The sequence below is a fragment of the Paroedura picta genome, chromosome 11, assembly GCF_049243985.1.
Source record: "Paroedura picta isolate Pp20150507F chromosome 11, Ppicta_v3.0, whole genome shotgun sequence".
NCBI lineage: Eukaryota > Metazoa > Chordata > Lepidosauria > Squamata > Gekkonidae > Paroedura > Paroedura picta.
Window position 1 is genome coordinate 65,520,268 of NC_135379.1, and position 27,999 is coordinate 65,548,266.

At 47.5% G+C, this 27,999-nt stretch overlaps 2 protein-coding genes across 5 annotated transcripts in view; one reads left to right on the plus strand and one right to left on the minus strand.

The window, feature by feature from the left end:
• Window positions 1-12,529, minus strand: part of ERP44 (endoplasmic reticulum protein 44) — a 54,016-nt gene extending 41,487 nt beyond the window's left edge. The window contains exon 1 of the mRNA XM_077304616.1: window positions 12,194-12,529. Coding sequence (XP_077160731.1) covers window positions 12,194-12,244 — 51 coding nt within the window. The 5' untranslated portion in view covers window positions 12,245-12,529. The remainder of the gene's footprint in view (window positions 1-12,193) is intronic.
• A 78-nt stretch (window positions 12,530-12,607) lies between these two features.
• Window positions 12,608-27,999, plus strand: part of INVS (inversin) — a 168,238-nt gene continuing 152,846 nt past the window's right edge. For 3 of the 4 annotated variants that reach the window (XM_077304617.1, XM_077304619.1, XM_077304618.1), the window contains exons 1-2: window positions 12,608-12,701; window positions 20,070-20,204. In XM_077304617.1, coding sequence (XP_077160732.1) covers window positions 20,099-20,204 — 106 coding nt within the window. In that variant the 5' untranslated portion in view covers window positions 12,608-12,701; window positions 20,070-20,098. Of the gene's footprint in view, window positions 12,702-20,069; window positions 20,205-27,999 lie in introns of those variants that run through there. The other variant, XM_077304621.1, reaches the window with a different exon arrangement.

Here is a 27,999-nt window from a genome sequence, read left to right on the forward strand (position 1 = left end):
CACAGTACTATGGGCCACTATGGGCAACTATGTCTATCCCAACTAAAGTGCACCCGGCGTATAGGACGACCCCCCCCACTTGGAGGCATGTTTTTCAGGGGGGGAAAGTAGTCTTATACGCCAGCAAATTCTGTATGATGTGTGTGTGTTTATGTGTGTACACACACACATATATATACATACAACATGAAGTTGTGTTGTTTAGAACCACTGTTGGATTGTGATTGTTGTATTTGACTATATGTTGACTCGTTCCATGTATCCCCCTATGATGTTGTAAACTGCCCTGAGCCATATGGAAGGGCAGTATAGAAATCAAATAAATAAATAAATGCACGCACACACGTTCTTATCCATCCATGTAATCCCTCTATATATTTGTGAAACAGCCTGGAGAGGTGGGACGTATCCAGCTGTCCAAGATGGAATAGGACCAATCAGGGTGCAGCCAGCAATTCTGATTGGCCCTCCCTGGCCACATTTCTCTCAGCCGTGCCAGAGATGCTATGCCTTCTGCTGCGAAGCACACTGAGACACTCGGAGAGGGAGATTCTGACAGGGCCCGCCCACCTAGGGGCAATCACTGCCAGTTTGCTCCTGACCATCACAGGGAAAGGAGGTCAGTAGGGCTGCCAAGGGGAAGAGAACAGAGGCTTGGACAGGCTGCACCAGCCCTTTTCGCCCCAAGGCAGTCCTAACTGTCATGTCCAACTGCAGATGGCCTCAGAGCCCTGACAGAGCTGGCAGGAGGCTGGAGAGTGCGCTCCCTCCCCCCCTCCCTTCAGGCCTGCTGCTAAGGAGCCTCTGACAGGCCCTGATTGAGGGGAGGGAGGTACTTCCAAGAGCAACGTAGGGGAGCCTCAAAGCATGGGGATGGGCATTCCTTTTGAGGGGGGGATTTCTCCTGCCAAACGGCTGAAAGGAAAGCCACAGAAAAGCCCCTTCTCACTTAAAATACTGCTCTGGCTGGGGGTTAGACACAGCCAAGCCATGTGTATTTCTTCTTTGCAACTCTCTGCAGATTTGAGGCCTACTGCACAGTGTTATTCTGCACATAAAACTGGATGCTGTTGCAGAGGTTCTTGTCTCCTGTTTCATCTGCACAACAACCCTGTGCAGTGGGCCTCAAGTCTTTCAATTCAACAACAACCTGTGTGGGAGGCCTTAAATGTTTCTTCTCTACCACAACCCTGTCCAAAGTAACCGTTTCTGCGTGGAGAGCTGATCTTTATACTCTGGAGATGAGTTGTAATTCCAGGAGCTCTCCAGGCCCTACCTGAAGGTTGGCTACCGCTGGGTTGAAAATATTCCTGGGGGTTTGGAGGTGGGACAAAATCTTACAATGCCTCAGAGTCCAGCCTTCAAAGGATCCATTTTTGCCTGCAGAACTGATAATTATACTCTAGATACTATTGTTAGGGGCTTGCAAGCTGCAGTTGGGAGTGAGTGATGCAGGTGTGTCCCTCCTGGGCTATGGGCTATGGCCAGCCCTTACCAGCAACAGTTTGTATTTTGGGATGCAGACAGACTAGCATCAATACTGTGAGTCTGGAAAGTGCAGGAAGATCTAAATAAAGAATATTTACAGCCTGAAACTGTAAATAGTGAACAAGTAAATGGCTGGAGAGACATGGGAACTGAAGTGACTTTTTCAACTTTGGCCTGGCAAATAAAAAAACAGTATAAAAAACCTTACTAAGGTCAAGACTGCTGTACACAGAGAGACCTCCTCTTAGGGTTGCCAGTTTCCCCACCTCCCTCACTGGGAGTCTGCTATGGGGAGAGAAAGGGAAGACGATTGGAAACTACTTTGAGACACTTGAGGCCTGCTAAATCACTGCGGCCCATTCCCAGTTCTCCCAGACCCCTCACAGCCCCACATCCCTCACAGGCTGTCTATTGTGGAGAGACAAAGGGAAAAGGTGTTTGTAAACCGCTTTGAGACTCCTTTGGGTAGTAAACCACAGGATACAAAAATCAGGTTCTTCTCAGCTCAGACAACTGAAAGCACGTAGAAGGAGCTACTGGGTAGTGTTGCTGCTGACCAGGTGAGGCTATTGTGGTGACTGGGTGAGGTGATTGCTGGGTGATAGCTGGGAGGATTAAAAAGGGCTGCTAGCCTGGGGATCTTGGCCGAGCAATTAGAATCAGTAGATTATATTTCCCTACTACTTGCACTGCCAAGAAATGGACCTCCAGGACACTCATCCCATCATCTGCAGTAAGTGTGACATGATTGCCTTCCTCCCAGAAGACAAGATGGACTACATCTGCCCCAAGTGTAAACTGGTAAGACTTTTGGAGGAAAGGATTAGGGGATTAGAAGACAGCATTATTACTCTGACCCAAAGTAAGAAAGGGGAGGAGTTCATAGACCAGAGCCATGCAACTCGGAATAAAGAGGATACAACCAGTCCTGAAGAGGATAAGGAGATTGACCTCACTATGGAGCCTCTGCAGACAGTTCGGAAAAAGACTCAACGGTGAAGAGCGAGACAGTTCTTGGGGACTTTGGAGCACAAGAATAGATTTCCCAGAAAGACGAAAACACTGCAGGAGCTCTAAGAAGCCTATTTGGATGAACAGAGAACTTCAAGAGGAACTAAGAAAGAAAAGGAAAATGTTCAGGAAACGGAGGGAAGGACAGAGCTCTAAAGAAGAGTACCTACAGGTTACTAGGCACTGTAGATCAATCATCAGAAAGGCCAAAGCTGAGATTGAGCTAAGATTGGCCATGGTAGCCCATTGTAACAAGAAAAGATTTTTCAGTTATGTGAGGAGCAAACGTAAAGTAAAGGAGGCAATAGGCCCACTGTTGGGTGCAGATGGACAATCTCTAACGGAAGATGCAGAGAAAGCAGAAAGGCTTAGTGCCTATTTTACATCTGTTTTTCCCCACAGGTCAAAGGGTTTAGGCACATCTAGAGATGGCAGTAGCCAAAGGATAGTGTCTGGGTGGCAGGTTAACATGGATAGAGAGGTTGTCGAGAGGCATTTAGCTGCACTGGATGAGTTCAAATCCCCTGGGCCAGATGAAATGCACCCGAGAGTGCTCAAAAACTTTCCAGAGAACTTGCATAACCCTTGTCCATCATCTTTGGGACCTCTTTAAGGACTGGAGATGTCCCGGAGGACTGGAAGAGAGCTAACATTATTCCGATCTTCAAAGAAGGGAGGAAGGATGACCTGGGAAACTATAGACCAGTTAGTCTGACCTCTGTTGTGGGGAAGATAATGGAGCAGATATTAAAGGGAGCGATCTGCAAACATCTGGAGGACAATTTGGTGATCCAAGGAAGTCAGCATGGATTTGTCTCCAACAGGTCCTGTCAGACCAACCTGGTTTCCTTTTTTGACCAAGTAACAGGTTTGCCGGATCGTGGAAATTCGGTTGATGTCGTTTACTTGGATTTTTGTAAACCTTTTGATAAGGTTCCCCATGATGTTCTGATGGATAAGTTGAAGGACTGCAATCTGGATTTTCAGATAGTTAGGTGGATAGGGAATTGGTTAGAGAACCACACTCAAAGAGTTGTTGTCAATGGTGTTTCACGTTTGCAATTCTGGAGGCCTCACTTCAAGAAGGATGTGGATAAAATTGAAAGGGTACAGAGGAGAACGACGTGGATGATCTGGGGCCAAAGGAGCAAGCCCTATGAAGATAGGTTGAGGGACTTGGGAAAGTTCAGCCTGGAGAAAGGGAGGTTGAGAGGGGACATGATAGCCCTCTTTAAGTATTTGAAAGGTTGCCACTTGGTGGAGGGCAGGATGCTGTTCCCATTGGCTGCAGAGGAAAGGACGCGCAGTAATGGGTTTGAACTTCAAGTACAATGATATAGGCTAGATATCAGAAAAAATTTTTTCACAGTCAGAGTAGTTCAGCAGTGGAATAGGCTGCCTAAGGAGGTGGTGAACTCCCCCTCACTGGCAGTCTTCAAGCAAAGATTGGATACATACTTTTCTTGGATGCTTAGGGCTGATCTTACGTTGAGCAGGGGGTTGGACTAGATGGCCTGTATGGCCCCTTCCAAATCTATGATTGTAAGGAGCAACCATGAAAGCAGCATGTGGGCACATAACATTTTATCAGTAATGAAAAAATGGAGATAGAAGGAGCAGGGGGGACACCATGTGTATTGGGCTGGGGGACATTTCAGTGTCTGTGGCCTAACTCACACAAGAAGGGACATGATGCAGAACTGGGAGGAATTGGTTGCCATGTAATCTCCCCCTAAGAAGAATCTCCAGTCTGATTTTCCCTTCACATATCTGAAGACATGGCTCTGGAAAGCTCATCTTTAACCACTATGTCACAGTTCCCAAAGGTTAGTCCTCTCCCATACTCAACGAACATTCCAAACCACAGGTTCATGACACCCATATCTCCACACCCAGGCCCTCATTTGGCTCCATGCCACCACAGCCTCAAACGCAACCCACACATTCAACCCCATGCCCTTAGTGACTGGATAACTCCTCCCCTTCCTACTCCCACTGCCAAGCTCTAGCGCCTGTTGTATTCCTGGATACAACGGGCTTTGCCCCTAGTATGTATGTATCATAGAATCATAGAGTTGGAATATACAGGCCACCTAGTCCAACCCCCTGTTCAACGCAGGTTCAGCCCAAAGCACCCTAAAGCAGTGGTCCACAACCTTTTTTCGCGGCCTGAGAAGTTTTTTACTGTGGGGAGGGGGGCGGGGAGAGGGAACCACGGCCCGGCGCCCTGGCCTTTGCGGCCCGGTGCCGGGCCATGGACCGCAGGTTGGGGATCACTGCCCTAAAGCATCAAAGAAAAGTGTACATCCAACCTTTGTTTGAAGACTGCCAGTGAGGGGGAGCTCACCACCTCCTTAGGCAGCCTATTCCACTGCTGAACTACTCTGACTGTGAAAACTTTTTCCTGATATCTAGCCTATACCGTTGTACTTGAAGTTTAAACCCATTACTGCGTGTCCTCTCCTCTGCAGCCAACAGAAACAGCATCCTGCCCTCCTCCAAGTGACAACCTTTCAAATACTTAAAGAGGGCTATCATGTCCCCTCTCAACCTCCCTTACTCCAGGCTGAACATTCCCAAGTCCCTCAACCTATCTTCATAGGGCTTGGTCCCTTCGCCCCAGATCATCTTCGTCGCTCTCCTCTGTACCCTTACAATTTTATCTACACCCTTCTTGAAGTGAGGCCTCCAGAACTGCACACAGTACTCCAAGTGTGGTCTGACCAGTGCCGTATACAATGGGACTATGACATCTTGTGATTTTGATGCAATGCCCCTGTTGATACAGCCCAAAATGGCATTCGCCTTTTTTACCGCTGCATCATACTGCTCATGTTTAGCTTACAATCCACAAGTACCTCAAGGTCTCGTTCACACACAGTGTTACCTAGAAGCATATCTCCCATCCAGTAGGCATGCTTTTCATTTTTCTGATCCAGATGTAGAACTTTACACTTACCTTTATTAAATTGCATCTTGTTCTCATATTCACATTTTTCTATTGTGTTCAGATCTCATTGAACTCTGTCTTCTGGAGAATTTTCTAGTCCTCCCAATTTGGTGTTATCTGCAAACTTAATGAGTAGTCCCTCCACCCCCTCATCTAGATCATTAATAAATATGTTAAAAAGTATCGGACCAAGCACCCAGCCCTGACGTACCCCGCTACTCGCCTCCCTCCAGACTGATGAAACACCATTGACAACAACTCTTTGAGTGCGGTTCTCTAACCAATTCCCTATCCACCTAACTATCTGAAAATCCAGATTGCAGTCCTTCAATTTATCTATCAGAACATCATGAGGAACCTTATCAAAAGCTTGATTAAAATCCAAGTAAACGACATCAAAAAATTTCCACTATCCAGCAAACCTGTCACTTGGTCAAAAAAGGAAACCAGGTTGGTCTGACAGGACCTGTTGGAGACAAATCCATGCTGACTTCCTTGGATCACCAAATTGTCCTCCAGATGTTTGCAGATCGCTCCCTTTAATATCTGCTCCATTATCTTCCCCACAACAGAGGTCAGACTCCCTGGTCTGTAGTTTCCAGGGTCATCCTTCCTCCCTTTTTTGAAGATTGGAATAACGTTTGCTCTCTTCCATGTATGCATATGTGTGTAGAGTATAGTATAGTATTGTATAGTATTGTATAGCATAGCATAATATAAGTAGATTCAAAGCCTATTTTATCTTAACGCGGGCGCCGCGGACGAAATAAAAGGATAAGGGCTTGGGAGGCGGGATGTGTCCGTGATGAGGAAGGGTGCCAATTGGCCCCTTCCTCTGGACAGACTACTGGAAGGACCAACTGGCAGGTGCGAAGCGCCTGCCGATTGGTCCCTCCGAGTCCCCGCTGGAGCAACTGTGAGCCGTGCATAGCGCGGCTCGCAGTTGCTCCTTTGCCGGCGGCCTGGTGTGGCGAGAGGCGTGAAGCGCCTCTCGCCGCGTCAGGCCGCTGCCCGAGGGAGCCTCCAGCAGTCGCGCAGAGTGCGGCTGCCGGGGGCTCCCTGCCTCTTGCCACGTCAGGCCGCCGACCAAGGGAGCCCCTGGCAGCCGCGCAGAGCGCGACTGTCGGGGGCTCCCATGCCTAGCTCCCGTTGTATTTTACGTACAGCGGGCTTGATTACTAGTATAGAAATAAAATGGGAGTTAGAAGGGCTCCCCCTTCTCCCCCCCCCAACTCCCAAAGGCTTCTGCGTGTCCGGGGACGGCATGGGGCGTGTCTGCGAGGTGGGCCGCGCCTTCCGTGGGGCCGGAGAAGCCTTTGTCCTCCTCCCCCCTCCGGATTGGGGAAGCCTTGCGGGAGGCGACAGTGGAAGTCAGCAAGGCGTCCTACCTTCAGTGTCCGTGCGCGGCTCCGGAGCATGGGGGAGGTGTGGCGACGGCGGATCGCAGCCGCCTCAGAGGCCGGTGGCCGCATGTTGCGGTGCAGCAGCGGCGGCCCATGCGCAGAGCTGGTGTCGTCGTGTGTCGGTGAGGGCTTCATAGCGGCAGGCAGGCATTCATCGGGGCGTCAGCGTTACGGTGGGCTCGAAGGCCGGGGACAGTGGGGGAAGTGGCCAGCGGCAAGTCTTGGCATGGGAAGGGGGCGGGCGGCGGCGGCAGTCGGACGATCGTTGCTGGGGTGGGAAGGGCGCGTGGTGGGTCAGCCGGGGACGGAGGGTTCGCGGCGAGTTCCTGAGTCGTCGGAGGGCAGTCACTGGGCAGAGGGAAAGTCGTTTCCCCGGAGCCCAGTGGCGTGGGGCAAGGGTCCTCCCCGGCAGCCATCTGGCAAGGAGGGCGGCTCGGGAGGACTGAGGAGTTGGTGGCGCGGCGTCCGGGAGACGGGCCAAGTCGCCAATAGGCAGACACGCTTCGTAGCTCCCGATTCGCTCCTCAGAATTTTTATCCCGGACAGGGCCCGCCCTAACTCCTCCCCAACAGCCCTTAGCCATTTATTTAATCCAGCGGATTAAAGATATAAATAGCATGGGATCTTACAATGTGAGAAGAATGTGTTCCAAGACAGCATCAAGCTGGAATCAGTGATTGTATGAAGAAACACCATTGGTTTCTTGTAGAAATACACCCAAATAAAACTAAATCAATACGCAAAAAGTTGTCTTCTTGAAATTTATTAAATGCAATCCTAAATAATTTTGCAACCATAACAGGGTCCCGTGCCACAATTGAAGAAGTGACCCCTTTACTGAAGAACTACTGCCTATGTGATATCCTGTACCTGTAATACTGCTCATGTTATATTAAGACTATAATTGCAACAGAAGAAGCAATAGAAAGTGGGATTGAATACCTGGGACCCTGTTCTGGTTGCAAAATTATTTAGGATTGCATTTAATAAATCTCAAGAAGACAAAACTTTTTTCCTATTGGTTTCATTTGGTTTGGGTGGAATCAGTTATCAGACAAGATTCCTTGATGCCCTTCTATTGTAATCACACAATTTATAAGCTTAGCTCAATATTTATTTATTTATTCATTCATTAATTAACTTATTTACTTACTTACATTGGGATTTATACTCCGTCTCTCCCAGCAAACCAGTTTGCGGCCGCTTACATCATTTAAAAATCACATAACAACAAATATATAATGAATGCAGAGCCCTGGGGCACCTTTAAAACCAATAAAATTTTATTCATATCTTTTTATTTATACCTGGAATAAAACTTTGTTAGTCTTAAAGGTGCCCCTGGACTCCCAATTTATTATTCTGCTGGTTCAGACCAACACAGCGTCTCACTTAAATATAATCCACAAATAATTAAACCTTAAAACTTAAGAGTATACACATCGCAAGACTGCAAAATGACAGGACCAGTCAGGAGCGCTGACAACATACCACTGTCCTAACAACATGTCCACATCAGTTTGGTTTAGTGGTTAGGAGTGCGGACTTCTAATCTGATGAGCTGGGTTCGATTCTGCACTCCCCCACATGCAGCCAGCTGGGTGACCTTGGGCTCGCCATGGCACTGATAAAACTGTTCTGACCGAGCAGTGATATCAGGGCTCCCTCAGCCTCACCCACCCCACAGGGTGTCTGTTGTGGGGAGAGGAAAGGGGAGGCGACTGTAAGCCGCTTTGAGACTCTTTGGGTAGAAAAAAGCGGCACACAAGAACCAGCTCTTCTTCTTCTCCTGTCTGAAGATCAATGCTCTTGAAGCTCACGTCACCAAAATAAGAACCAAAACATTAGTCCCTTGCATATCTGTGATGTGGTTACTGTGGCCATCCTTCCTACAACTGAGAAAATATAAAGTGTTATGAAACACATCTATAGGAAAATTAGCTATTTTTACAGCTATATTTTGTAGTAGAATACTACATTTGACTTCTACACACAGACGCACAGGATTTGTATCTGTTCTTTTTTGTTAACTGAACAATTTAAATATGCAGTTCCCTTGATAACCGGAATTTAGCTGTGCAAGGCATACATGCACAAATTAAGCATATACGTTAATATACTTCTGATTTGGTAAGCATAAATGTACACAATACTAGACTAGATACCACAGCTTTGGTTTAAGTCTCTTTTAAATGGCAATCAAAATACCAATTAGAACTAACAAGTTCTTTCTGCCTCACTCAGTACTTCCAAAAAAAATACTTGCAGATAAAACAGTTTCATGCTTCTTAATCAGATTTCACATTAGCAATATGAGCATGTTATCTTTCGGAGTACCCAGCACTGAACCACAGTGCCTCAGATTGAGATTTTCATCATGCATGGAGCCTAAATGTTAGCACTAACATGCACATATTGAATGAATAATAATGGGACTCTGTTATTGAAATTTTACTCCACTTCCCAACACAAAATTACCCCCTGAATTAGGTGACAGCATTTTGTGATGCATCATCCAAAATGCAATAAAAATAAAATAAAGTAGGCTTCCAATCAATATAAAAGTGCTAATTTACTTTGCTGTAAGTGCAAAGTATCACTCCCTAATAAGAAGATTACTGCAGTCTTTTAGTTTCTTATTTCTGCCATTCCTGTGTTCTTTGCTTGGTCTATCAGTTCACCATTTCCTTTCTCTCTCTTCCTCCACCTTGTTCTCTAAGCAACAACTTAACGAAATCGATTTTCAATGCAACTTCTTGAAATTGCCTTCCTAAAGGAGAGCCTGCAGTCAGCAGATCCAGTCTGATGCTGCTCTGGAACTGCAGATTGTGGGGAAATAACCAATCCTACAGAAAGTAGAAGAGACCCCACACAACTCTTAACAATCCTCAAACCATCAATATGCAACTAATATTCATTATTAACAGGATGTATCCTACCAGCTTTTTCTCAAGCACAAGAGGCCCTTCTGACCTTCCAAAAAGCTAGGCCAGAAATTATGGGGGGGGGGGGGTCTACAGGGACAAAAAGCCACACTGGACAGTGCTGCAGTGAAGAGAACTGTGCAGATCCATTCTCCTTCCAGCCTTCTGTTGATAAAGAAGCCTGGTCAAATGTTCTCTTTTTGAAAGACCTGGAGACAATAAATCAGGCCTGTAAACAGGTGCTTGGCTGGCAGCGGGAACTGACTCCAGGCAATCTGGCAGCAAAGCTTCACCAAATCAAACCTGTCATCCTTTAGTCCAATAGAGACTAACAAACTTTGCAGGTAGGACAGCTCTAAGACTGCATTCTCTGTAATATAACCTGGCCCCATTGTATCTTCGCCTCTACCTCAGAAGACTTTGTTTTGTGGTCTGCTCTGTGTGTGTGTGTGTGTGTTTAGCATGATACAGCTAAGCAACAATTAAGGACCCCCCTTGGGTAGGTGGAAGATACTGCCAAGTTGCAGCCAACCATGGGTGACTTTTCATAGTTGCAGAGGTGGTTTGCCATTGTATCCCTCTGTACAGCAGCCCTTGAACTTTTGGGTGGTCTCCCATCCAAGTACTAACTAGAGCCAACCCAACTTAGCTTCTGAGCTCTGAGGAGAGCAGGTTCCTCTGGGCCATCCAAGCCAGCACACTAGCAGCCCTGTGGCTAAACAGTGAGCATTGGGGAATTCCACTTAGCCTTGTCCCACCATGAAAACCTGGCAATTTATTCTTACTCAATTTAATCTCTTGAGCAGTTTGGGTTGCCCGCAGCTATATTTTAATACTTTAATTCAGCAAGCGTCCTTTATGCTCATGGGGGATGGGGGAGGGGAAGAATCACACATTCTCAACACACCTGATGAAAGCTTCAAAAGCATACATGCATGGACAGGACAAAGCCTGAAGAACCTTCTTGTTTTGTCTGGAAAACTCCACATATTTTTCTGGGCCTTTCTTTGTCCCAAAGAAACTACTCTGACCACTAGCTTGCAGTTTCACTTTTTAAATTAAAGCTGGACCTCCACTCTTATTTCTAAGTGGATCTACTCCAGAGTATTTCACCTCTCTTGATAAGGAAGACTCCAAGTTTTTCACCAGAAGAACCACCATGCAACTCTGTTGTTTGCCCATGGCCCAATTTCCTCTTAAAGAAACAGCTTTAAAGTCTGTAGAAGACACACAGGGAAAAGACGCATGGCTTCCTTAAGTTACAAAGGTCAAACAAGACTGACGTGGATATTACAGAGCTTCTTTGAGAAGCTGAACTCTGTCACATCAGACAAACTGGGTATTACTTGCAAAGTCCTCTTTTGTGGCAGTTTCAGATACATGTACATTCATCCACTGTGTTTTTCATATATAACACTAGTATAAAAAACCCTTCAAGTGCGCAACCCAGCACATGAAAAGAAACAGAATACAGCTGCTGTCCACTGAACCATCGAAAATAAGGTAACTGAAGACACCAAAAACAGTTTTTTTATTTGCATGTTCCCTGCTGACCGTTTCCACAATACTTTGTGGAATTTAAGCATCTCGATATCATGCTTAAGATTCAGAATCTCTAAGGTAGTTTTGCACACACTAAATAAAGCACTCTGCAACTGGGTTTTATTGTGTGAAATGGCAAAATCCATTTGCAATTTGGAAGTGGACTAAAATCCAGCATGTGCAAAAGCACTTTTGAACCCATTCTTGCAAGCCCCACACTGCGTGGCCTTCTTCCACTGATTGAGAAAACAAGCAAGTCTACAGACTGGAAGAAACGAGGTAGCAGAATGATTTGCCAAGAGCACAGCTGTGCCGCGATCCCCTCTCCACCCTCCTGGAGTGGAAACCAGAATGGGCCAGGAGGATCCCGCAGGGCAGGCCAACGGGTGACGAAGCGCTCGCCCACACCCTTTGCCAGTGAAGTGCTCAGAGCCTCATGTTGGCGCTGCTGCAGAAACACGTTCCATGCACCGGCCCCATCCTGGATGCAGATAATAACAATAGGGATAATCTGCTGGGTCGTGCGACCACTTCCCGCCCTGTGCAGGAGGCTGGACTAGGTAGCCCGGGGGCCCCCTCCAACTCTATGACCCCGTCACAGTATGTGTGTATATATATATATGTAATTATAGCGCCGGTGATAACAGCAGACGGGGTGGGGGGGTGGGGCTGCGCTTCCTGCCCGGGGACGGGCCGTGGGGCCACAGGGGCCTCTTCCGGGAGCCCCGAATGCCGGGCCCGGCTGCGAGCCGCGGGCAGCCTATCAGGCCGAGCCACGCCAGCCCGCCCCGCCCCGCCCCGCCAGCCCCGCCCTGCCAGCGGAGGGCCCCCCCACAGCCCCCCCCGGTTCCCCTCAGGCGGGCCCCCCCGCTCACCAGCAGGAGGAGGAGGCGGCCGGGCTCGGGGAAGATGGCGGCGGCTCTCATGGCGGGCGGGCGGGCGGGCGGCGGTGCTGAGGGGACGGGACGGGAGGGGTCGGGACGGGAGGGCGGCTTCCCGGTCTCCTCCTCACTCCGCCGGCCTCCGAGGCGACTGCACCGCGCCGGGCAACTTCCACCGACGGGACGGGGAGGAGCCCGACCTCGCTTGCCCCCCCCGGCGCACACTTCCGGGTTCCAGCGGCCGGGGCTGTCACTGGAGCATGCCGGGAGATGTAGTTGATTTCCCCTCTTTCGTTCTCTCTCCTCCGCCCGCGCCTGGCGGTCGGGCGAGCGCCCCCTCTGGCCGCCCGTGGAGCGACAGCCGTGCGCCGGCTACGGAAAGGCGGGCCTGTGTGTGGGGCGGGGGCGGGGGCGGGGGGCTGCTCGGGTTCCCGTCATGCCTCGCGGGAGAGGGGCCCTGGTTGCCCGGAGGGGGTCGCGCGCGGGTCCGGAGGCGGCTGAGGTAAAATGGACCGGGGGGGGGGGAAGACTCCCGCCGCCTGCCACGTCGCCCCCGTCATCCTGGCCGGGCTCGGCTGCAGGAGCCAAAGGGAGGGCGGAGGGCGGAGGGCGGAGGGCGGAGGGCTGGGCTGGGCTGGGACCCGCAGAGGAACCGGCAAGAAGGACCCCAACGGGGCACCACTGAGGCTTTGGCTTGTCGTCTTCTTATATAAATTATTATAAATGCAGTCTAGCCGCTGAGGAAAGAGCCTGGAAAAGGCCATAAACCCGGAGGTCCTTCTGGCTGGACTCCAAAGAAGAGAAAAAGTTTTGAGAGCTTTTTGTTAATTAACTTGTTATCCAGTTTGGTGTCGTGGCTAGGAGTGCGGACTTCTACTCTGGCACGCCGGGTTCGATTCCCCGCTCCCCCACATGCAGCCAGCTGGGTGACCTTGGGCTCGCCACGGCACTGATAAAACTATTCTGACCGAGCAGTAATATCAGGGCTCTCTCAGCCTCCCTCCCTCACAGGGTGTCTGTTGTGGGGAGAGGAAAGGGAAGGCGACTGGAAGCCGCTTTGAGACTCCTTCGGGTAGAGAAAAGCGGCATATAAGAACCAACTCTTCTTCTTCTTCAGTAATCACAGGGCTCCCTCAGCCTCCCCTCCCTCACAGGGTGTCTGTTGTGGGGAGAGGAAAGGGAAGGCGACTGGAAGCTACTTTGAGCTTCCTTTGGGTAGAGAAAAGCGGCATCTAAGAACCAACTCTTCTTCTTCTTCAGTAATCACAGGGCTCTCTCAGCCTCCCCTCCCTCACAGGGTGTCTGTTGTGGGGAGAGGAAAGGGAAGGCGACTGGAAGCCGCTTTGAGCCTCCTTCGGGTAGGGAAAAGCGGCATCTAAGAACCAACTCTTCTTCTTCTTCAGTAATCACAGGGCTCTCTCAGCCTCCCCTCCCTCACAGGGTGTCTGTTGTGGGGAGAGGAAAGGGAAGGCGACTGGAAGCCGCTTTGAGCCTCCTTCGGGTAGGGAAAAGCGGCATCTAAGAACCAACTCTTCTTCTTCTTCAGTAATCACAGGGCTCTCTCAGCCTCCCCTCCCTCACTGGGTGTCTGTTGTGGGGAGAGGAAAGGGAAGGCGACTGGAAGCCGCTTTGAGCCTCCTTCGGGTAGGGAAAAGCGGCATCTAAGAACCAACTCTTCTTCTTCTTCAGTAATCACAGGGCTCTCTCAGCCTCCCCTCCCTCACAGGGTGTCTGTTGTGGGGAGAGGAAAGGGAAGGCGACTGGAAGCCGCTTTGAGCCTCCTTCGGGTAGGGAAAAGCGGCATCTAAGAACCAACTCTTCTTCTTCTTCAGTAATCACAGGGCTCTCTCAGCCTCCCCTCCCTCACAGGGTGTCTGTTGTGGGGAGAGGAAAGGGAAGGCGACTGGAAGCCGCTTTGAGCCTCCTTCGGGTAGGGAAAAGCGGCATCTAAGAACCAACTCTTCTTCTTCTTCAGTAATCACAGGGCTCTCTCAGCCTCCCCTCCCTCACAGGGTGTCTGTTGTGGGGAGAGGAAAGGGAAGGCGACTGGAAGCCGCTTTGAGCCTCCTTCGGGTAGGGAAAAGCGGCATCTAAGAACCAACTCTTCTTCTTCTTCAGTAATCACAGGGCTCTCTCAGCCTCCCCTCCCTCACAGGGTGTCTGTTGTGGGGAGAGGAAAGGGAAGGCGATTGGAAGCCGCTTTGAGCCTCCTTCGGGTAGGGAAAAGCGGCATCTAAGAACCAACTCTTCTTCTTCAGTAATCACAGGGCTCTCTCAGCCTCACCCACCCCACAGGGTGTCTGTTGTGGGGAGAGGAAAGGGAAGGCGACTGTAAGCCGCTTTGAGCCTCCTTCGGGTAGGGAAAAGCGGCATATAAGAACCAACTCTCCTTCTTCAGTAATCTCAGGGCTCTCTCAGCCTCCCCTCCCTCACAGGGTGTTTGTTGTGGGGAGAGGAAAGGGAAGGCGACTGGAAGCCGCTTTGAGACTCCTTCGGGTAGAGAAAAGCGGCATATAAGAACCAACTCTCCTTCTTCAGTAATCTCAGGGCTCTCTCAGCCTCCCCTCCCTCACAGGGTGTCTGTTGTGGGGAGAGGAAAGGGAAGGCGATTGGAAGCCGCTTTGAGCCTCCTTCGGGTAGGGAAAAGCGGCATCTAAGAACCAACTCTTCTTCTTCTTCAGTAATCACAGGGCTCTCTCAGCCTCCCCTCCCTCACAGGGTGTCTGTTGTGGGGAGAGGAAAGGGAAGGCGATTGGAAGCCGCTTTGAGCCTCCTTCGGGTAGGGAAAAGCGGCATCTAAGAACCAACTCTTCTTCTTCAGTAATCACAGGGCTCTCTCAGCCTCACCCACCCCACAGGGTGTCTGTTGTGGGGAGAGGAAAGGGAAGGCGACTGTAAGCCGCTTTGAGCCTCCTTCGGGTAGGGAAAAGCGGCATATAAGAACCAACTCTCCTTCTTCAGTAATCTCAGGGCTCTCTCAGCCTCCCCTCCCTCACAGGGTGTTTGTTGTGGGGAGAGGAAAGGGAAGGCGACTGGAAGCCGCTTTGAGACTCCTTCGGGTAGAGAAAAGCGGCATATAAGAACCAACTCTCCTTCTTCAGTAATCTCAGGGCTCTCTCAGCCTCCCCTCCCTCACAGGGTGTCTGTTGTGGGGAGAGGAAAGGGAAGGCGATTGGAAGCCGTTTTGAGCCTCCTTCGGGTAGGGAAAAGCGGCATATAAGAACCAACTCTCCTTCTTCAGTAATCTCAGGGCTCTCTCAGCCTCCCCTCCCTCACAGGGTGTCTGTTGTGGGGAGAGGAAAGGGAAGGCGATTGGAAGCCGCTTTGAGCCTCCTTCGGGTAGGGAAAAGCGGCATCTAAGAACCAACTCTTCTTCTTCAGTAATCACAGGGCTCTCTCAGCCTCACCCACCCCACAGGGTGTCTGTTGTGGGGAGAGGAAAGGGAAGGCGACTGTAAGCCGCTTTGAGCCTCCTTCGGGTAGGGAAAAGCGGCATATAAGAACCAACTCTCCTTCTTCAGTAATCTCAGGGCTCTCTCAGCCTCCCCTCCCTCACAGGGTGTTTGTTGTGGGGAGAGGAAAGGGAAGGCGACTGGAAGCCGCTTTGAGACTCCTTCGGGTAGAGAAAAGCGGCATATAAGAACCAACTCTCCTTCTTCAGTAATCTCAGGGCTCTCTCAGCCTCCCCTCCCTCACAGGGTGTCTGTTGTGGGGAGAGGAAAGGGAAGGCGACTGGAAGCCGCTTTGAGCCTCCTTCGGGTAGGGAAAAGCGGCATATAAGAACCAACTCTCCTTCTTCAGTAATCTCAGGGCTCTCTCAGCCTCCCCTCCCTCACAGGGTGTCTGTTGTGGGGAGAGGAAAGGGAAGGCGATTGGAAGCCGCTTTGAGCCTCCTTCGGGTAGGGAAAAGCGGCATCTAAGAACCAACTCTTCTTCTTCTTCAGTAATCACAGGGCTCTCTCAGCCTCACCCACCCCACAGGGTGTCTGTTGTGGGGAGAGGAAAGGGAAGGCGACTGTAAGCCGCTTTGAGCCTCCTTCGGGTAGGGAAAAGCGGCATATAAGAACCAACTCTTCTTCTTCTTCAGTAATCTCAGGGCTCTCTCAGCCTCCCCTCCCTCACAGGGTGTTTGTTGTGGGGAGAGGAAAGGGAAGGCGATTGGAAGCCGCTTTGAGCCTCCTTCGGGTAGGGAAAAGCGGCATCTAAGAACCAACTCTTCTTCTTCTTCAGTAATCTCAGGGCTCTCTCAGCCTCACCTCCCTCACAGGGTGTCTGTTGTGGGGAGAAGAAGAGAAGGCGAATGTAAACCACTTTGAGCCTCCTTCGGGTAGAGAAAAGCGGCCTATAAGAACCAACTCTTCTTCTTCATATAGGTGTGTCCTGTTTTCTTGCTGTTGCTCATGCTGCAGGCCTTTTTGGTTGTGGCACCAACCTGGTTGAATATGCTCCTGGGAGAGCTAAGGGTCCTGATGAAACTATCTCAGTTGGATGGAGCTCTTCCGCTGGGCATTTGGTTGAGGCCGAGCTATGAAGATCAGGTCCCTCCCTATATAGGCTCTATTTGCCAGTCATCTGGGCAGGAGTTACCTCCCCCCACCCCAGACTGTGGTTGGGTGCTGTGGGTGGCTGTGTTCAGGTGTGCAAAGATGGGATGGTAGGATCAGACTAGCTTTCACCAGTGCATGGGACTGAATATTGGCCAACATGGCCCAGGAGTGGTAGTCAACAAATATAATTAATTAATTCATGGTGACCTCCAAGCAGTTGTTTTTTATATTTTGCTTTTCACTGCCCAAAGGAGTCTCAAATTGGCTTACATTTCCTTTCTCTTCTTCTCCCACAACTCACACCCTATGAGGTAAATGGGGCTGAGAGAACCCTGACAAAACTGCTGTGAGTCCAGCTCAAACAGGACTGTGACTCGCCTAAGATCACCCAACTGGCTGCTTGTGGAGGAGTGGGGAATCAAACCTGGCTTGCCAAATCAGAAGCCACTGGTCTTAATCATCACATCACGCTGACTCTGTAGTCTAGAGATTATGGTAACTCTGGGAGTGTTCAAGGCAAGAGCTTTTCAGAGATTTGCCATTGCTGGCCTCTTTGTAGCGACCCTGGACTTCCTTGGTGATCTTCCCAGGGCTAACCCTGCTTAGCTTTTGAGATCTGATAAGACCAGGCCAGCTTGGCCCATGCAGGTCAGAACAATTCTGTGAGCAACCTTCAAATGACAGTATATTTTATCTCCCTTTTTACTTCCTCCAAGTGTTTGACTGCTCGGCCAAGTTCTTAACAGTCACATTGTTAAGTGTCATAGTGACACTGAAATACTGTCAAGTGAACAATAGATGAAGTGTGAGGTGCACTAGGCATTTGGAACCCAAATAGTATGTAAAACTTTGCTGGACCAGAGAAGCGATCTGCCCACAGCAGAGTAATTTGAAAAATGGTGTGTTGAATGAAGTTTTTGAATAATATATAGTTTTTGATGGACTATTTTGTTTTCTGAGCCCCCCACTCCCAAACTGAAAAACATCATTTCCTTTCTTTGTGGCTATGGCTGGTTTCACTACTAGGTACACCAAAGTTCCCCAATCTTTTTGAGCCTAGGACACCTTTGACATTCTGCACATCAGTGCATTTTCCATACCTGTGCGCATGTATCTTCAGAATCATACAGAGCATGGGAGGAAACTGGGAATTTGAACTCACTAATGCAGAGAAGTGTTATATTCAAGTGTCACAAACAAGAGACTGAATAGCTGGCATCATTTGGAGTGGGCAACGGTATTTGGGATTTTTTATTTTACATTATTGCTGTAAGCTGCCTTGAGCCAAAAGGAAGGGTTGTGAACAAATCTTATCCATTTGGTGCCTCTTAATAATTGTGAAACAGCCTTGGGGGATGAACAGTCTGGCCTATCTAGGGCCAATCAGGGTGCAGCCAGCTGTACCCTGATTGGCCCTGCCCCTACAACTCCCGCCCTCCCTCACCAAGCCCTCACCCCTTGCCTCACAGATCCAGTTGCAGGGCCCTAGGTAAGAGGCCCAGCCACCGGGGGGGGGGGAGCGCTTCCCAGAGGCCTGGAAAGCATACCCGGGGCCTCGCAGAGGCTCCAGGTGTGCTTGCCAGGCCCCCGGGAAGCACTCCCTCGTCCTCACCCCCCACCCCCCCTCACCGCTTCCCCATGGCCTGGAAAGCAGCCGGGATGCTGACGGGGAGGACCCTTTCAAAGCCCGTTCCTATGGGCTTTGAAGCTAGTGTTTAAATAAATCGAAAATAAATTATCTACTCTGGCAAAACTTTTTATTTGAAATAAGGAAGATGGAAAAAAATAAGATGCATACATACAGTGCAGTTTCCTTCCCGAGGTCGAGAGGCTTCTATTGCCCTGACAGACCCAGGGTGGGGTAGGATAGGAGGCCGTCCTTTCAGGTGGCAACTGGAGATCTCTTGTCATTTCAGTTGATCTCTAGATTACCATGATAATTTCCTCTGGAGGAAATGGCTGCTTTGGAGAGTGGTCTCTTGGACATTATGCCATTGAGGGGCCCCTCCGCACTCCATGTTCTCTCCAGGCTCCATCCCCAAAATGTCCATATATTGTCCAACTGGCATCTCTATGCTCTCTGGGTTCTGGAGGAGTATGATTGCTCACTTTACTTTTCACATTATTAGCAGTCCTTTTTGTATTAGGTAGCGATGTAAGTCAAACTAGGCCATCACAAGCATTAGGTAGCAATATGGCTCTTGTATGACATGAATTTTTGAGCTGGACAAATAATCTTTTGTCCAGTTTAGGAGTGTGGACTTCTAATCTGGCATGCTGGGTTCGATTCTGCGCTCCCCCACATGCAACCAGCTGGGTGACCTTGGGCTGGCCATGACACTGATAAAACTGTTCTGACCGGGCAGTGATATCAGCGCTCTCTCAGCCTCACCCACCTCACAGGGTGTCTGTTGTGGGGAGAGGAAGGGAAGGCGACTGTAAGCCGCTTTGAACCTCCTTCGGGTAGGGAAAAGCGGCATCTAAGAACCAACTCTTCTTCTTCTTCTTCTTTGTACAAATAATTTGCACTTTTTGTGTCTGATTGCACATTTTAAAAGCTCTGCCTTTGTGATTCCAACGAAGAATTTCTAAAATTTCCTTATTTTCCCTTTTAGCACTATTATTTCTTCACAGAATAAACACTTTCATTTGTTTATTTATGAGATTTATTTTCAACTTCCTGTGTCTCTACTATATCTGTTCTGTGCTGAATATTTATTAATGATGATCTACGATCTGCCATGTGTGCTTGCTTGGCAGAGTTTTTTAAGTCTTTCATCGTTTTTATCTACTAGTTCTGGCCACGAAACTGTTCCCCAGAGCGTTATCCTTCCAACTGAATTATATCACCACCTAGTAGCATATTGTTGAATTGGGGGTTGTCACAATTTCCCTTTTCTTATTCCCCCCCCAAAAAAAACTTTGAATATACATATAATGCTTCTTAAATCATTGAGCAAACATCTTTAGCATGATAGTTTAAACAATACCCCACAATCTGTAAAGAAAGGGAAATAAATGTTCACTTGCATTAGAATTAGAGCAGTGATTTTCTTTTTATTCATGTCTGGCTTTGGGATAGTCTTCTCCTTGAGTAAAATTTACTTGTCTGGCTTTTTAAACATAAAATTTACAAAAGATAGGGCAATCCTAACTAGACTAAATGGGGTTGTAAAGGTGTCATTGTTTATAATTGCACAGTTTCCATGCTAAAAATCTGTTAATTGCTATGTTAATATAACATCTCAAGTAAACATTTCAAGTAAATAAAACTATGTTTCTTTCTGGAAAGTTTCATTCTAATTATAAATGTATTCTCACAGGGCTATTTTGTGAACTTTTGAAGAAGAGTATGAATGTTTCTGAGACTGTGTTATTCAGCGGTTCCTCACTAGCATCTCAGGTTCATGCTGCTGCAGTTAATGGACACAAGAGTGCTCTTTTAAAGCAAATAGCAGGTAAAAATGTTTTTTTCTGGGGATGTGTCCAGTGTTGTCTTTCCTTTGTTGTATTTGTCCTCCTGTCTCGCTGTCATCATTTGACTTTCAAAGTGTGGAGATCTGTTTAATAATAGGAAGAACAGGATTGGCTTTGCTGTGCTGAGTATACTGTACTGAGTTTTATTCTGCTATATATATTATTAGCCATGATATTATTTGCATTTTGACTGATATTAGTTGAATGGTTAAGATGGATGGATTTTGTCATTGGTGGTAGTAGAAAGTGCCATCAAGTTGCAGCTGATTTATGATAACCTTACTGGGTTTCCAAGCCCAGAGATGAACAGAAGTGGTTTGCCATTGCCTGCCTCTGAGTAGTGACCATGACCTTCCTTTGAGGTCTCCCATCCAAATACTTAGTAAGGCCAACCCTGCTTAGGTTCTGAGATCTGCTGAGATTGTGCTAGTCTGAGCCATTATTTCTCTTCATAATAAAGTCAGCTTTGCCTTGTCAGTATGAAATGTAGCATGCAAAATATACTTGGTAAATGGTACAATGTGACTAAATTTGAGCTGGCTTGGTGTAGTGGTTAGGAGTGCGGACTTCTAATCTGGCAAGCTGGGTTTGATTCCGTGCTCCTCACCCACATGCAGCCAGCTGGGTGACCTTGGGCTCGCCACGGCACTGATAAAGCTGTTCTGGCTGAGCAGTAATATCAGGGCTCTCCCAGCCACAGCTATCTCATATGGTGTCTGTTGTGGGGAGAGGATGGGGAGGCGATTGTAAGCCACTTTGAGACTCCTGCTGGTAAAGAAAAGCGGCATATAAGAACCAACTCTTCAGGAATACCTGTCAAAGATTGGATGAATTATACAGGGTTTTTAAAATGTTCCTTTAATTTACAATCATCTCTGTTTTTTGCTATAACCCCCCCCCCCCAAGCAATTTGTGCAAAGACCAGTATTTGGACATCACAGCAAACTGATGTTTGATAAAACAGGAAGCCTTGTATCTGTCACAGTTTTTTTTGTGTGATGTCTGAGCTTGGCATATTTAATGCAGCGAAATACCTACACAGAATTTAAACTAAATACTTGGATTATGGGGGAGAGCTCTAACTGTGGCACCCAAGAATTCTGCCAGCTTCCAGTTGCTAACCCCCCAGTCTCCGAAAACTTGGGTCCCCAGCATAGTGCCCATGGGCACCATGATGTCCATCAATACCATTCACAGTGCCTGCTAGGTATTTTTAGGAAGTGAGTGGTGCCAAGTAGACAAAATGCAAAATACAAAATACAAATTTAAAATTTGTTGTTATTAAATTTAAAATTTAATAATAAAACTCCTCTAGATAACCACTGGTCACCATTGATATAGCTTTAGATGACTCCCCCTTGAGCAATATATGTGTGCACAATATTTGGCAACCTGTTTGACTATGGGGGCCTTTCCATTCCACAGGAGGAATCTGACTTTTCCTCTGACTGTGCTCTCAAGGGCATCTCTGAGTAGAGGAAGAATAAACCTGGTCCTTGCAGATGTATAAGAAGGGCATCTAAGAAGCACATGTTCAATGGATTGTTTGTCTCCAGATTTACAAAGGCAATCTATTGACTAATAGGACTTTGTTATAACAGCCTACCAGGATGACAGAGGGCAGTGCAGAGCACAACTAACATCAATGCTCTCCTAAAGTATTTAGCTTCCAGCCAAGATAGATATTCAACCAGGGCTTGAATATATCTAATGTTTAGTGGTGCAACATACGTATGGGAGCGTAAAAGGGTCTATCTGGTGCTCTGAGTCCTCAATCCTTAGTTTGACTGCTGTCTTTGCCTGGTCTTTTCCTTTTCCAAGTAATGCAAGTGTGGAAAAGCCAAATCTTTTAATTTCCTTCTCAATAGCAAGTAGCCACTGGTATTTGAAATTGTTACACAGGATTGAGGGTAGTAGACTGGCAGATGCCCAGTGCACCTTTAACCAGAGTGAGATGGATGGAAAAACAATTTTGGCTTTGAATTTTGGGAGTCCTTTCTCTAGTTGTATCCATGAATTGGTGGCACAGTTTGGTACCTGCAATATAGAGGAATTTTGATTCTACCTGCTTGAGAGGAGCAAAGCAGGAGGTTGATGGTCCTAAAAGAGTCCCATGTAACATTTGTGCTACTACCTTGGCTTGAAAGATTTTGATTGCAATTGGAATGAAATAGGCACCATTGGAGTGATGAAATTTAAGAATATTATGCACAGATCTCTGCCCTAAGTTCAAAAACTGACTGCAGAGCTCAAACCTTGATCCAGGAGCTTGGGAAATTACCCCCAGATAGTGCAGACTTCACCTGCATTAGCCTTTTCCCAGCTAAACGCCACGTCTCTTCAGGCCTAAACTCTTCAAGCTGCAAGAATCTGACCTATATCTCTGCATTTGTAAATACCATAATTCCCCTCTGGGATATACTGAAACAAGTTACAAGAATGCCTATTGGGAACAATGAGAAAGGCCTGCAATCTGAATATAATAGGAGCCATGGATGGCAAATGATTTGCATAGGCTTCCTTGGGTGTGCCTGATCTGGAAGCTCACTCTGGTGCAAAATGTAGCAGCCCAGCTCCTTACTGGAACTGGGTGGAGAGAACATAGTCAACCAGTAGTGTCCCAGCTGCATTGGCTCCAAGTTGAAGACCTAATAAGATCCGAGATATATTAGTAATAATTTTTAAGGCCCTAAACGGTCTGGGACCTTGGTGACTGCGGGATCACTTTCTCCCCTATGTATCTATGCTCCAGCATGCAGATTTTTCTGATGAGGGCTTAAGCAGAGTCGTCTGAAGCTCAGTCCTTCAAAGACGGAGGTCCTGTGGCTGGGTAGAAAGGGGCCATGTGAGGAAGCGCGCCTGCCCACCCTGGATGGCCACCCTGGATGGCCAGGAACCTGGGTGTGATTCTGGACACCTCCCTCACAATGGAAGCCCAGGTCACAAAGGTAGCACGGCTGGAATTTTACCATCTCCGCCCTACCTGACCCCGGAACACCTAGCCACAGTGATCCATGCGACGGTCACCTCTAGATTGGACTTCTGTAACTCGCTCTACGCAGGCCTGCCGTTAGCCTTAACCCGGAAACTACAGTTGGTCCAAAACTCAGTGGCCAGGATCCTCACAGCAACACCGTGGAAGTCCCACATCTGGCCCATTCTCCACCAACTGCAGTGGTTGCCAGTTGAATTCCGGATCAGACTAAAGGTCCTGGTAATTACCTTCAAGGCCATACGCGGTCAGGGCCCAGTGTACCTGAGGGATCGCCTCCCTGCTTATGCCCCGAAAAGAGCTCTACGCTCCACCGCCACCAACCGGCTAATGGTCCCTGGCCCAAAAGAAGTCCGCCTGGCCTCGACCAGGGCCAGAGCATTCTCTGTTCTGGCCCCCACCTGGTGGAATGAGCTCCTGGAAGAGATCAGGGCCCTGACGGAGCTTAAACAGTTCCGCAGGGCCTGCAAAAGGGAGCTCTTCCGCCAGGCATTTGGTTGAGACGAGGCATAACCAACAGCAAATGAAGGGCCCCTGCTCCCCCCCTCTCAGAACTCCACCAGAGTGCTCTGGACCTGTTTGTACTGTGTATTATATCATTGTTTACACTGTTTATTATTACAACTACTTGTTATTAATATTGTATGGTTATTCATGTGTTATTGATTGTTTTATGTATCATTCATAAGTTCCATGTAAACCGCCCTGAGTCCCCGGGGAGGGCACTATATAAATAAAACCAAATAAATAATTAAATAATAAAATCTGCCCAAGGTCCCTGGCCCTAGAGAAGGAAAGTGGGCCTCAACCAGAGCCAGGACCTTTTTGAACCTGGCACTGGACTGGTGGAACACTCTCTCAGAGGAGGTCCGGGCTCTGTGGGACTCAGCTCCACCAGCCTATGGCTGAGGTGGATAGCTGCAGGCTGGCCTCCCTCAGCTCTGCTTATACATCTGTACAGCCATAACAAATGTAAACATCTGACTTAGCTCTCAAGGAAGAATAAGCAACAGTGATTGTAACTATTATGTTTAGCCTTTTGTATTTTATTATGGAATAATTCAACTGATTTGAATCTCTGTCATTTTACTGTGATGTAAATCCTTTCTACATTTTCATTACAATTTTCATGTGCTGTAGTATAATTCAATGGAGTATAAACAAGTCAGTTGGACCTCCTCCATTGTTCACAGTAGGCATTCTTGACATTCGTTTTAGTACATAGAACCATAGAATCATAGAGTTGGAAGGGGCAATACAGGCCATCTAGTCCAACCCCCTGCTCAACGCAGGATTAGCCCTAACCATCCTAAAGCATCCAAGAAAAGTGTGTATCCAACCTTTGCTTGAAGACTTCCAGTGAGGGGGCGCTCACCACCTCCTTAGGCAGCCTATTCCACTGCTGAACTACTCTGACTGTGAAAAACGTTTTCCTGATATCTAGCCTATATCGTTGTACTTGAAGTTTAAACCCATTACTGCGTGTCCTCTCCTCTGCAGCCAGCAGAAACAGCATCCTGCCCTCCTCCAAGTGACAACCTTTCAAATACTTAAAGAGGGCTATCATGTCCCCTCTCAACCTCCTTTTCTCCAGGCTGAACATTCCCAAGTCCCTCAACCTATCTTCATAGGGCTTGGTCCCTTGGCCCCAGATCATCTTGGTCGCTCTCCTCTGTACCCTTTCAATTTTATCGATGTCCTTCTTGAAGTGAGGCCTCCAGAACTGCACACAGTACTCAAAGTGTGTTCTGACCAGTGCCGTATACAATGGGACTATGACATCTTGTGATTTTGATGTGATGCCTCTGTTGATACAGCCCAAAATGGCATTTGCCTTTTTTACCGCTGCATCACACTGCCTGCTCATGTTTAGTTTACAATCCACAAGTACCCCAAGGTCTCGTTCACACACAGTGCTACCTAGAAGCGTATCCCCCATCCAGTAGGCATGCTTTTCATTTTTCTGACCCAGATGCAGAACTTTACACTTATCTTTATTAAATTGCATCTTGTTCTCATTTGCCCATTTTTCCATTGTGTTCAGATCTCGTTGAACTCTGTCTCTATCTTCCAGAGTATTTGCCAGTCCTTCCCAATTTGGTGTCATCTGCAAACTTGATGAGTAGTTCCTCCACCCCCTCATCTAGATCATTAATAAATATGTTAAAAAGTACCGGGCCGAGCACCGAACCCTGAGGTACCCCGCTACTCACCTCTCTCCAGTCTGATGAAACACCATTGACAACAACTCTTTGAGTGCGGTTCTCTAACCAATTCCCTATCCACCTAACGATCTGAAAATCCAGATTGCAGTCCTTCAACTTATCCATCAGAACATCATGGGGAAACTTGTCAAAAGCTTCACTAAAATCCAAGTAAATGACATCAACCAAATTTCTCCGATCCAGCAAACCTGTTACTTGGTCAAAAAAGGAAACTAGCTTGGTCTGGCAGGACCTGTTGGAGACAAATCCATGCTAACTTCCTTGGATCACCAAATTGTCCTCCAGATGTTTGCAGATCGCTCCCTTTAATATCTGCTCCATTATCTTCCCCACAACAGAGGTCAGACTCACTGGTCTGTAGTTTCCCGGGTCATCCTTCCTCCCTTTTTTGAAGATCGGAATAACGTTTGCTCTTTTCCAGTCCTCCGGGACATTTCCAGTCCTTAAAGAGGTTCCGAAGATGATGGACAAGGGCTGTGCAAGTTCTCTGGAAAGTTCTTTGAGTACTCTCGGGTGCATTTCATCTGGACCAGGGGATTTGAACTCATCCAGTGCAGCTAAATGCCTCTCGACAACCTCTCTATCCATGTTAACCTGCCACCCAGACACTATCCTTTGGCTACAGCCATCTCTAGATGTGCCTAAACACTTTGACCTGTGGGAAAAAACAGATGTAAAATAGGCACTAAGCCTTTCTGCTTTCTCTGCATCTTTCGTTAGAGTTTGTCCATCCGCACCCAACAGCGGGCCTATTGCCTCCTTTACTTTACGTTTGCTCCTCACGTAACTGAAAAATCTTTTCTTGTTACAATGGGCTTCCCTGGCCTATCTTAGCTCACTCTCAGCTTTGGCCTTTCTGATGATTGATCTACAGTGTCTGTAGGTACTCTTCTTTAGAGCTCTGTCCTTCCCTCCATTTCCTGAACATTTTCCTTTTCTTTCTTAGTTCCTCTTGAAGTTCTCTGTTTATCCAAATAGGCTTCTTAGAGCTCCTGCAGTGTTTTCGTCTTTCTGGGATAGTCATTGATTGAGCATGCAATAGCTCTTGTTTGAGTAGCGCCCACCCTTCACATGCTCCCTTCCCTTCTAGCATTCTCGTCCATGGTATGACACTCATCATGTCTCTGAGTTTATTAAAGTTTGCCCTACGAAAATCCAACATCCGCGTCTGGCTACAAGCCTCCTTGGCTCCCCATCTCAAAAGGAATTCTATGAGGACATGGTCACTTCCCCCTAGGGTCCCCACCTCCTTCACCTCATCCACCAACTCTTGCCTGTTGGTCAGTATACATCCCTGCTCTTCTTGCTTATTCCTATGTTGCTTTTCAGTGATGCAGATGCTTGCCCTATTTCTCGTGTATCCATTATATTCCCTTTCTACAGTCTCTATCAACCTCTTGCCACCCCATATGCAACCTGTCACTACTAACATATGCCATTTTCTATAGCCCAAATGAAAGAATATAGGAAACATTTGGGATCAGTGCATAGCAGTGTAGCCAATGATGTCACAATGTTCTGAACTCATGTACCAAACTTAAATCTAATATTAGGAGGTCAAGTGAATGGATTCCAATTTTTTCAAAAAGTGTAAGCAGCAGCCCTGGGTTTTGATGGGTGTTATGCCGAGGAATGATTAACCTCTTTATTCCTTACATCTTCCCAATCTTGATTGGCCTGTGAAGATACTATTTGTGCCTCCAGCAGCTTCTGTCAAGAAAGACCTGTTCAGACGTGCCCTGTCATAACATGTGTTTGCCAAGCATCTATTGAAATCTACCAGCTGGTTAATTAATGTTGTAAATCGTTAGTATTCATATCCTCCTATAGGAGTTCAAGAAGTTACCAGACTAGATAATAATCTAGGAAGGTAGGAGACTTAAAAATGAATGACCTTGAGCAATAAAATGAGAAAATGGGAATGAGAGCATGTAGAACTAGATACCCCTGAGTAGGAGGCAAGCAGAATAACTATAGAAGCCAGGTAAGAAACACAAGGAGGAAGAAAGTGTTTTTGGCGGGCAAGGCATAAAAGAGGACGCCTTGGAGTCTATCAAACTGGAGACTGTTACTTCTTAGGTGTGTGTGGGGGATCCTCTAGTACTTAAATTAGGATAACTTTCTAAAAGTAATAATGTGTATGGTTGCAAACTTCAATCAATATAATTGGTAGATTAATCAAGATCAGCTTTATTTAATACACGGGGCTGAATTCTAATCAGTGGGAGTTAATGGCAAGTTTCTATTTTGTTTCTATTTTAATTCCAAGACGTTGAATGAAAAGAAAATTAATATTAGTTTTTCCTCCCACCGTGGTAGCTTTTATTTATTAAAAAACCCAAAAAAACTTCGAGTCAATTTGGGCCATATTTAGATTAATATAAAACAGTCTTACTGAACAGCCAGAATCCAGTACTGTGTGTATTATGGATTCTTTTTACAGTAAAGCAATTAGGGAGTTTCCAAAAGTGGGTTTGTAAATTTGACTACATCATTAAAATTCCATGCAATATAGAATGCAATATTTATTTTTTTTTGTAATAATACAAGGGAACAGTG